Consider the following 12,933-nt stretch of genomic DNA (forward strand, 5'->3'; position numbering starts at 1 on the left):
TACAATCACCACCCCCTTTTCTACTCTTTTTATTGGATTTATTTACAGGATTTCAAGTCTCTTCTTCGATTTATTTATTTCGATCTATCGTACTACGGATATCCGACTACATTTGCATAGTTTTATCATTCGTTCGTTTCTTTTTTATCATTGAATTGTTTCCTTGGAGAAAGAGAGAAAGAGAAAGAGAGAGAGAAAGAGAGAGATGTTTTAACTTCCTTTCCCTTTTTTTTTTTAATTTTATACGCTACTGTCCTTCAACCATTGTTTCTAAAAAAAAAAGAATAAGAAAAGTATCGATGGAATGTTTGCTAATTAAGAGTTGGAGCAGAAGAAGAAAATACTTTGCAAGAGATATGTGAAAATGAGAACATGTGATATCATGTTTATTTCAAATGAATTTTTGTTTGCGGATTTACGTTGAATCTCTGGATAAGTTGCAGCAATGATTAAAGAGTCGGAAAAGCAGATATTATTACAGAAGGAAGAAAAAATACAGAAAAAGAAAATAGACAAAAAAGAAATAAACATATAAAGAAATAAACAAACGAACAAAAATAACAAGGAAAAGTATTATCAATTCTTAAAACAATTAAATATTAATTTTAATTAATTATAAATTATATAAATTATTTGTAATATTTTGTATATGTATATATTATACATTTTTTCTTTCTTTTTGATTTAAACGTTTTAAATGTTTACATAACTTAATACCATCTATTTATATCTGTTCATATGAAGTGAGTCACGTTTCTAATTAAAAATTGTTATTTAATTCACTCTTTCTCTTCTTATATATATATATTTATATGTATTCTATAATCGATAATAGATACAGATATAACATATATAATCGATATTATATATATATTTTTTATCTATAACAACATATACTATATCTATATATCTACATAATATATGTTATTATATTATATTAACATTCAAACTAATTTTGAACATCTAAATAAAAAACAAAATTTATATATTATATATATGTATATAATATACTTATATTATATATATATGTTTTACTTCAAATAGATACATGTATATATGTATTTGTGTAAACCGTTCACGTATAATACATATCGTAATTTGTAAGAATTAATTATACAGATAAATTTATTGGCGCATGCGCGCTATCTATGAAAAATTTAGTTATCGTTGGATAAAATTTATTTAGTCATAACGATAGAACGAACGCTTTCATTCCTCTCAGTTTTATTGTTCATCTCGTTCAACGAGGCGAATTCGATTAATTGAAACGACCGACCATTTTGTGCGATGCGTTAAATGTTCCCACGGAATCTTGTATTTCGTGTAGGTACATGCACGAGATAATAATGCATTAATCCTTCATATCCGATTAAGATTTCGAAATGCTCACGAAATGTTCAAGTACTATATAAATTGATGTATTAAGTTCATTAAAGTCGAAAATCATTTGATCCAGATAAATATAATATCGGTACGTTCGAAATAAAGCGTTAAATATTTTTATTTCTGAAATTAGAATATGCAAAGAAAAAAGAAATTGTTTGAAGATGGAATCATCCGATTTCGAGTTGGAAATATTATAATATTCATTATCTTTTAATAAATAATATAATATTTGTATTATTAATAAAAAATTTATATTACTTAATAATAATTAACTTGTTCATTAATCAATTAATTGACTAACTTATTTATTTTTTAATAAAAAAAGTTAGATACTAAGTAATTAAAAAATTGCTTTTTATTTTACTTCAAGTTTTTTCAAGACATTTAACGAAATATCTCGTAGCGTTTCATTAAGAATGTTATAAAAAGAATAGAAAAAAAATATTACAATTTTTTGAAGCAATAATTATGCAATCGTCGTTAGTTCGAAAATTTTTTAGATTTAGTTTATGACTTCTAATATTTACGTTCATCTTAAATATGTAAAAATTTGGCCTTGAAATATTTCATTAAAAACAATATAATTGCCATGAAAAAATTTCTCATCTTGAAATCACATTGAAATCACTCTTGTACGAACAAATTTTTTTTTTAAAACATCGTATTTCCGAGATAAACATTCGCATTATCTCAAATACCCAGCACAAACATATACATATAATTATTTAAGATATTTAATAATAACAAAGAAAAAAGGATATTAAAATGGCCATGAAATAATTTTCATGAGAATATATTATTATAGGATTATTTTATATCGTTAAAAATTATCGAAAATTTCTAATAATATTAATCAAAATAAAATTCTATTTAATTGTATTTAATTGAGATTAAGATAAATTATAAAAATGAAATTATTAAAAGATAACGTAATTGAGTAAGGGTTACTTACGAACGGTATATTCACGCAACGATGCGGCTGCGGCATGACATCCCTGAACGATCGCCCTTGCCCAAGCTGCCAGATCCCTTCGTGTTTCAGCTCGCAGATGATGCGTTACGACGCCGTCGATCGTACCAACGCGAACCGCGAACGTGGCACCGTGCTGCGTCAATCCACCGCTACTACTCGCCGCTGCCTCATTTTGTCTTGTCGGTGATGAAACCAATCTGTCAAATTATGTACGGTAATCAAAAGTTAAACGAGCCCCTTTATACAAACCTGTCTAACATACATTATTCCACAATTATATTAACCTCCTTTAACTTATACTAAAAATTATCAAAAAATAAAAAAAAATATATATATATATATATATATATATATTTATTTATTTATCTCTTAATATACATATATGTATATATATACACACACATTTATCTCTTGATATATACATATATTGAGGAAAATATAATATCGTATTACAATTTAATTATTTATAATTAAAAAAAAAAAATAAACAATTTATCATATACTTTAGATTATATTTACTTTTGTCGTCTTCGAAATTTATAATTCGTAATTTATAATTAAATATATAATTGTAATTAAACGTTAATTATAAATGCAACAACGTATGAAAAATAATTGAATTTGTTTTTGATTCATTCTAATATTTTGTACGTTCTTAAAGCGCATTAAATTTTTGAGATGAATAATTCAACTTATCATAGAGTGACAGGTATACATTTTCAAATGAATTTTCTTTTTGTACAATAATGTATATATAGAATTATGGATTATAATGTATATTTAATTCTACTATTAAATAAATACTATTAAATATGTATATTAAATATGTACTACATTTTTGTATTATAAAATTTCGAAATTCTTAATAATAAATATACACTTGGTCATATTTTTCATTACATTAGTAAAGCATAAAAAAAAAAGAAATTTTCTAAAAAAACCTATTTTACAAAGCTGGTGAATTTTGATTTGCAGAAGATTGAATATTAAATTGTTGTTACAAAAACTATAAGTAAAATGCAAGTTATATAAATACAAACATTATTATATTTGTCGGTAGATCGAATTGACGAATAATTTTTATTTATTCACTTATTTTCTTCTTATCACTTCATTCATTACATTATCTCGCGTAAGAGTTTGCGCCATTTTTCAATAAAAAAAAAAAAAAAAAAAAAAGAAACGAGAATCGAAAAGAAAGCAAAAGAAGAAGAGAAATGTTGCAACTATTGCAAATGCGTAGCACAAGTCGATAAAAAATTTGATTTCTTTTTTTCTCATGAAAGACGACTGACGACGACGACGACAACGACGACGACGACATTGAGAAGGACGAGGACGACAACATACAGAGGCATGAATTACGAGGATGATATCGAATATGCTTGAAGAAACCAGCCGCGAGTAAATATTTCAAGTTAGAGCAGCCTCCTCGACTGAGTCGTTCTTTAAGCAGACAAGCGAAAAAGAACGCGAAAGTTGTCCCCTGGAGGCCGTCAGAAGTGAATGGAAACGAAGATTGAAGATTCCACGGAGACATTGGGCCACGACGAATACATACATACGTACATATATACGTGTATACACACATACATACATATATATATGTGTGTGTGTATATATATACATACGTAACGTACGTAGATACGTTGATGCTACGGACATTGAAAACTTTCAAAAACGTTGCCACCGTTTATCGCCCTACAAACTCACCCTCCCTCGACCTCCTCTCCCCTTCGACTCCTCATCCCTTCGAGTCCTCGCCAACCTTACTCGTCCCCCCTTTCTATTTTCCCTCTTTTCTTCGAACGTGGCACCTTCCAACGTTGAATCTTTCTCGACGATTTACGCTGACGATTCTTTTTCCGATTCTAGTTCGACGCTGCTAAATCGTTCCTTCTGTTCTTCGATCGTAAAATCCTCGAGATTTTATTACGTCCAAGATGGATTCTCGATTGGCAAGGGAAGATTTCTCTCTCTCTCTCTCTCTCTCTCTATATATATATATATATATATATATATATATATATATATATTTCTATATATATATATTCTATATATATATATATATATATTTCATTCCCTCCTCCCTCTCTATCTTTCTCTTTTTTTTCTGCTTTTTCACCACACCCCCACTCACCCTCCTTATCGTCCCAACGTATAACGTAAGACGTATGTATATTATTCGAAATATATTTATTTTGAATTCGTTTGACTTATATCATAAGCTACATGAATTATCGATTTTTGTTATATTATATTTGACATTTTTTTTATTTATAACAACAGTTATCGGAATAATTAATAACGATAAAACACGACGTATCGTATTATTTCAAATAAAAACGATTTAATAAATTATATATATATATATATTTATACATTATTGTTGACCCACACATGCGTCTCTCTATTGTTTACGGTACTTTATCTTAAGGATTATATAACACCATTGGAAATAGTTATCCTTGAGAACCTATTGACTGTTGGCTAACAAAATGCATAGATAAAAAACACATGGCCACCTTTGTCTAAGCTTAGGCATCTTTAGTAAAGTATCTGGGTTTCGATAATATGTCAACCCAGCCAATAAATAAATAATAAAAGTAGAAGCCTAGGCTCAATAAGCTAAGGGTTGTTTGTCACTTAGCCTTGAAACACTCATTGACACTCTATAATCTATAAGAGCACTAGAACAAAAGGGCACACATGGAATGTTTAAACATTCCAACAAATTATCCCCAACAAATAGGCATTTATTCTTTCCTTTTCCATAGATCAAATTCCGCCATTTACTAATCTCATTTAAGTTTACGTGGATAGTTCAAAATACGCCAAAAGGCAGTCAAGTTATAGCTTTCGGACTTACAACATCTAAGGAGTTAAGTTACATCTTTCAGACTCACAACGTCTAAGCTCTCAATTCTCCTTCAGAATCAACCAGTACAATTAACTACACATCATATACGAGACACACAAACAATTGTTACTCATCTGATCAAATACACGGTGAGATTTACATAGCATGCATCATTTAATATCGCCCCTTTACTACTCCATTTCTCATGGGATCTTTTAAAAGAACGCGCGTTCTCCCATTAATTTGCGGGAACGCGGCGAGCGATATTTTGCTGACGGCCTACAACGGTATCCTAGCCGCCCTTATTCATCGCGACCATTGGGTCTATAGCTCGGACAACAAGGACGAGACGGGGAACATTTCCTCCATGCGAATCGACTGTTATCGTTGGTCTGGTGCGAGAAGTGCATTTTAAAAATATTCTCGTCAATCAATCAACAATTATATATCTATTAAATATTTATAAAGAAAGACTGAGGTCTCAAAAAAAATATATTAATCCCTTATCTTACGATTTATTTTAAACCGAACTCGCTTACCGAATAATGATATTACCAATAAATTTTCAACTTTCTTGATAATATGTATTAAATAGATAATCTGTTTATTCAAATCGATATAAAGTTATTTAAAAAAAAATATATGACAATTAAACACGTCAAATATTTAAAGTCAATTTTATGCATACAGAAAATTCACGCTCGTCATTTCCATTCAACGTTGGGATGGAGGTGACGAAAAGAATGTCAATGTGATCGTTAAAACGAATTAATAAGCAATTTAGTCGAAACTTTATTAAGTAATAAAATCTACACCAGTTGATATATCTTGAAATCGATTAAAAGGACTCTTAAATAGAGAGAGATGGAAAGAGAAAGAGAGAGAGAGAGAGACAGAGAGAGAGTGAGTGAGAGAGATCTAAAGTATATGAGAAAGCACATATATACATGCATATATATATATATATATATATATATATATATATACATACACTTATATATACATATGTGTAAGTATCAAAATGCCACAACCGTGCTGTTCGAAACATTCGAGGAAATGCTTCCGACGTTTCTATGCCTCGACATTCTAGAATTTGGTAACATTTAAGCAACCCTGTCGGAGAATGTTCTTCGACGAACCTCTTTCCACCACCATCTCTATCCTCCCCATCCCCTTCACCATTCCAGTCACCGTCCCACTTTTTTATCACTCGTTTCAAGCCAAAGAGTAAATTGAGGAGGATTCGGTAACGTCTTCTGTGTAATGCTGTAAAGGAAAAAATTGGCGGAGAGGGGGAATGTGAGGATGAGGTAGGGTTGGGTGGTATAGAGATAGGTAGGGAAGGTGGGAGGGAAGGATCGGACTGATGTGCGAGCATGAGTTGAATTAAAGTGCGATATTCGATCAACGTGATTGATAGCTACATTATACGGATACATCGCAGCTTCGTCGTTCGATAAAATCGACCGACATGTGATATTTCCTGTGACGCTTAAATGCCTAAAATCCGAAACGATAGCTTCGCTCTCGAGATTTTAATCAAGCATTTCCGCGATCGGACAATTTTGACCATCCTGTTATAACGAAACGATTACAGTATATAAATGTTAGAGGGAGAGAGAATTGGAACTGGATTTGAGAATTTTTCAAAATATTAAATTGATGTCTATGTGATGATGGTCGGCCGATGTTAAAAGCGATACTATTTGCTTCAATCGAATAATCCATGAACAAGTTTGAATCGTTTATTGCAAATTTTTATATCATCAGAGATGACGGATATATAAAAATAAATATATAAAAATGTATTGAAATATAAACATAGACATGTAGATATAAAGATGATCAATCAAAAAGTTATTTTTATTTCATTTTTTTTTCTTTTTCCTTTTCCTTGTTTTCCGTACAATTCTTATTGATTCGACTAATTAAATATTTAATTAATGTATTTTCGAATAATAATAAATCGTATTAATTAATTAATTTTTATTACTGCAATGTGTAAGAGACAGCTTTAGTACTTATTACGCATACTCGATAAAAATTGTCTCTCGATTCTTGGGAGTTTCAACTAGATGTCATGTTTGATCTGTAGACGCGTCATAATTGCTGTCAATTAATATATTTTTTGCCAATGTAAACATAGTTTTGATAAAAAAAAAAAAAGAAAATAGTTGTTTAATGCGGAAGGAATTTTGAAGATATATTGTACTTTGTATATTAATAATTTTTATATTTACTTTATTGACAAATCTATAAGTGAAAAAAAATTCTCAACAGAACATTTTTCAAACAATAAAATAAATTCGAACACTATCGTAAAAAATAAATTTTTACCTGAGAAGAAAATCTTTCTTCTCTCTCTCTCTATCTCTCTTTCTCTCTCTTTCTTCCTTTTCCTCTTTCTATACGATAATCGATAGTCGACGGAAAGGTGCGCGATACTATCGAAAAAGAAAAAGAACACAGGAGAAAGAGAAAAAGAGACGAACATAGACACAGACACAGAAACGGACACATACACGCATGCACACAGACAAGAAAAAAAGAAATAAAGATAAAAAGGAACGAAAGAGATTGGAGGAAAAACGAAGGGGGGAGAAAAACGAAAGAAAAAAAGAAAAAAAAAGAAAGAAAAAAGTTGAAAAAAGGAAAAAAGAAAAAGATCTCTCAGTCCCCAACTTTCCCGAAATACCGAACGAGAGCAGCAGCGTCGCGTCGGTCGGAGGAGACACGGATTTATAGGGATTTCGGTGAGTCGTGACAAGGGAAAGGGGCCAACGGAAAAAAAAACAAATAAACAAACAAACAAAATAAAAGAAAAGGAAAAAGGAGAAAAACATAAAAAAGAAAAAGAATAAAGATAAAAAGAACACGTACGCAGAGAGGGAGAGGAAAAGTAAAAAAAGCAAGGACAAAAAGAAGAAAAAAAAGGAAGGTAGACTAGAAAGAAGTTGGATGGGGGCCAGGCGAGATACCAGAGAAAGAGTAAGGAGATTGTCGAGAAACAGGAAGGGAAGAAGAAGAAGAAGAGGAAGAAGAAGAAAAAGATATTTACAACGTTTGCAAGGGTAAAATGAAAAAAAAAAAAAAATCCTGAACGAGAATATCCTGAAAATGGTAGGGAGTGAAGGGGAGGGGTTAGAAGAGAGGTGAGGGAGTGGGAATACGGAGGGATAGTCGTCGAGTTCTATTCGTCCTAACGGTCGCATTGGGCTTCGATCTGGCATCTAGCAAACCCTAACCGGCCATCTCTTCTTCCCCACTCTACCCCTGTAGTTCACTATAACACAACTCACCCTTCGGACCAACCCCGAAACCAACGACAGAGAAGAGCATCGAAGCAACCCCGAGCCATTTCTCGCGTATGAATATCCGCGCGAGTTTTACGTCACGTAGCTGACGTACGAGCTCCTCCGGGTGCGATCGGGTTTCGAGCTAACTCCCCCTGGATCCCCTAACCAATAAAGCCGTTATTCGTTCTCTTTCACCTCTCACCTCATCCCGCAACACCTACCTTCAATCTCTCAACCTTCATCTCCTATCCTCTGCCCCACGACCACCACTACCTCACCAACTCCCACCACTCACTACACCACCCACTACTCGCCACCTACTACCCATCCCATCTACACATCCTCCTCTTCTTTCTCTTTCTTTTTTTTTTTTATTACTCTGTCTCCCTCTTTACGATTCTTGCCATGAGAGTTGTGAGCACTCGTACAAAGCATTCTTCCGTTTCGAACTTTTTCAAATCGGGGATAAGGTAAAGTAGGGTAGCAATGGATACGGGTTACAGGTAGTAGAGAACGATGGAAAGATTGGGAGAGAGGGAGAGGGGGGAGAGAGAAAGTGAAAAGTGAGAATGTCTTTCGGTAAGTTTCACTGGGTTTGTAAATATCTCTCATATTTTCAGCAAAGATTTGCTAATATGGTACTTGTTCTTGAAATATATATATATATATATGGTATGATATATATTAATGATTATGGATAATGGTTATACGTAAATGTAGATTAGATGAATGTAAGTGAAATGTAGATCATGTATGTATTATATATAGCAGGATAAGTTTTTTTTGTTTCGAATGAGTATTAATAGAAAAAGAGAGAGGGGGGAGGAAGAGAGAAAGAGAGAGAGAAATAGATGGAGAAATGAATCTTTTTTAATATCTATTGGAAAATGTTATGTTTATGGAATATATAATATCAATTAATTAAAAGAGTTAATAGAAATAGAAATAGGGAATTAATTAAGTGGATGTTAGATTCCAACTAAGGTAATGTGTCAATTTGGTAAGTATGTATTCAGGAAAACAAAAGACAAAAACAAAAAAATATTGTAACATTAATTATAGAATAATTAATGACAATAATGATCATGTAAAAAAAATATACAAACATAATTGTATCCAATGAAATAATTAAGCATTATTACAAAGAAATAAAAACAATAAAAAAAAAAACGTCGAATAATCATGATTATAATAATAATAAGGAAATAAAAAGGATTTGAAAAGTAATAGTTTTTTATTCCATAAATTTCAATATTGATTAATTATAGCAATAATCCCATGGTCAAACAATAGTTATTAAAAAAGTATCATTTTGTGATTATAATGAATATTATAAATTACGATTAAAATTTCTTAATTATTGCAATAATTTAATTTCTGATAGATACAAATGCAATACTTCAGCACTATTATAGCAAAAGTATTATTTTTGATAAAAATAGAAATGTGTTTTTTTCCATAAATCGAGAAGTAAAGAAATTTATATTACAATCTTTATTCATGTTTTTTATTATCAAACATAAGCAACTCATTTAGAAAGTATTAAGAATAAAGTTAAAAAAACAAAAATTTATAAAACCAAGTAAAAATACAAAAAACAAAATATTTACAATATTCTAAATTAATGTCACTGTATTATCACTATAACTATCTCTTCACAATATCCAATATCTTGATTTTCTTCAATATCAAAATAAATTACTATTGTATCACAGTATCTTCATTTTTCAAAAATTTCATTAAATTCTTTAAGCTTTAAGACATTTATACATACATACACATATGTACATGTATGTGTATAAGTGTGTGTATGTGTATGTATGAAAGAAGATTATCTTTATATATAAAAAATAATTTAACGAAAAATTAACTACTATTAAAACCATCCTCCCCCACTTTATTTTTATCCAATTTCTCCTACTCGATTACATTTCAAGTAAAAAAAACAAAAAAAGAAAAAGGAAGAAAGAAAAAATCAATCAAAAGCATCGAATATAAATATACATTACTTGTATCCGCCATATTGATTTCTTTTCTTCTTGAAGAGCATATAAAATTCACTCGTAGAATCTTATCCCTTTCGTTTTCGTTAATTTTTCACCGCGTGTCGATACGAAGGATTCTGCTATCGAATAGACGACGACTATAGAGTACAAAAGAAAATAAAAAAAAAAAAGAAGGGAACCAAAAAGAAAAATAAATACAAAAAATATGAAGAAAAAAAAGAAAAAAACAGTAGAAGAGAAAGAGGAAGTGGACGGAGGGGAGGGGTAAGAAGAAGAAGAATTCCAGTCGGTAAATAAAGACGTTAAACGAGAATGGATGCTCCTCCGTAAGCATAAGCCGAGTCTTCACGTGGCTTGGTGGTGTGGTGGTTTGGTGGTGTTGGAGGGGAATGAAGGAGGGGAGTGAGTAAGTGAGGAGTGGTTGAGGGAGTTTAAGGGGAGGGTTTATGGTATGGCATGAGGTTGCTTGTGTGCGTGAGAAACTTTTTTCCTCCGAAGTATCCTTCCTTCTCTCTGACGTAGCCGAGGAAGGAAGAACGGAAGGAAACATTTCACTGAAGATGGCCATATCACTTCCGGTTTGTCTCTTTAAAGTCAAACTTTAACGAAACTCAAGCTTTTACGTAAATTTTCGTAGAAATGGTATAAGGCCTTTTACGGATCCCTTCGATCGAAAATATCATCTACTTCGTGATACACTTTTCTAATCTCCTTCTCCTCCTTCTCTATTCTCCTCTCTCTCTCTCCCTTTTCCTACAACTCTCATTCTATTACTTATATTACTGAAAAGAGAAATATATATATATATATATATATATATATATATATATATATATATATATATATACATACATACATATTTCTCCTTTTTCAATTTCATTTGATTGTAAGGAAGAAACTGGAAATCGATTTTACATTGATTTTTACTATTTTCAATTGTTACGTCGTGAGTGAAAATATTTAGATAAGTTAAGATCGATTAAATAAAAGGATTGTGTATCTTCGATGAAAATCGATGTCGAAAAACGTTTTGATAAATTTAGAATAATCTTGATTTTTTAGACAAATTCGTATAAATTCGGTTAATTCGAATTTTTAGATAAATTACTCTCTCTTTTTCTCTCAGATAGATTATATAAATTTATTAATTTATATAATAGATATATTATTGTGTGTATGTGTGTGTGTGTGTGCGTGCGTTATGAACAAGAAGAATTGTAAGATCGTAAAAATTAATTATCATTAATGACAATTAATTATCAACAGTTAAACACAATTTTAGATTTGTTTAGATTTCAAGGAATATATATATATATATATATATATATATATATATATATATATATGTAATACAAAAATATTAATCTTTGTTTATTTGGAAAATAGATTAGTTTATATTTTCTCTTCTTTGTTTCTTTATTGTTTTGTTTTGTTTAATCGATATTGTATTATATCTAGAAAAAAAATATAAAAGGTGTTCATTATAGAGGATGGGGAGAGAAGATAAATTACGTCACGTTTCGTAGATCTTTCTTAAAATTTAAAATTAAAATAGACTTAAGCCCGGTAAAACCGCGATCAATCAACTCTCGTGACTACTTGAGACCTCGTTTACAAGGTTGATTTGAAATTTGTTACTTTTCGTTGGCATATCGTACGTGATTCATCCAAGTATGCAGAAATTTTTAACGATAATTCTTAACGAATGATTAATCATTTAACTCGTACGGTGTCATTTCATTATTTATCATTTTTATATTTAGATAATTATGATGAGAAATTTAAAAGAAAAAGACGAGAAAATAAATGTATGTAATATAGTTATACATTAGTACACTTTATATACGATATATAATAATAATATATTGTATAATTAAAATTATATAGAATAAATTAATTTAAGAATTTCCACTTGACAATACGGTCATTAGAATTCTTTCTATGTGCTAGTCTAATTGTAATAGTAATTTTCTTTATGTATCTTTTAAGTTTTTGAAATATTAATATAGAAATATAAATATTTTTCTTTTTATCATATATGCGAATTTTTCTTGATTAAATGTTATAAAAATTAGATATTTTAAATATGAAGATTTCTAATTTACTATGATTCCTTTAATTTTTGCTTTTTCAGAAACAATAAGTAAACAAATAAACAACAATTAAAGATTTTCTGTATAATAAATAAATAAATAAATAAATAAATAAATAAATAAATACATATAGAAAAGTCATAAGAAAAAATAATATAAGGAAAAAAATTATAGATAAATAAAATAATCTAATTATAATTATCTAATAAAAAATCGGTTCTTTTACAAAGGAAATATATTTAGAAGTCGATAAATAACCACAGCCATTTTATTTTCATCATAAATAAATCTTCATATAAATAAAAAAAAAAAATCTAAC

The 12,933-nt window shown here is 29.9% G+C and overlaps 1 protein-coding gene across 1 annotated transcript in view; it reads right to left on the reverse strand.

Annotated features, from left to right (window-relative positions):
- LOC124429204 (beta-1-syntrophin) overlaps positions 1 to 12,933 on the reverse strand; it is a 534,717-nt gene that overhangs the window by 5,618 nt on the left and 516,166 nt on the right. The window contains exon 6 of the mRNA XM_046974168.1: positions 2,339 to 2,556. Within this exon, the coding sequence (XP_046830124.1) occupies positions 2,339 to 2,556 (218 nt within the window). The remainder of the gene's footprint in view (positions 1 to 2,338; positions 2,557 to 12,933) is intronic.

Source organism: Vespa crabro, chromosome 14 (assembly GCF_910589235.1).
Source record: "Vespa crabro chromosome 14, iyVesCrab1.2, whole genome shotgun sequence".
NCBI lineage: Eukaryota > Metazoa > Arthropoda > Insecta > Hymenoptera > Vespidae > Vespa > Vespa crabro.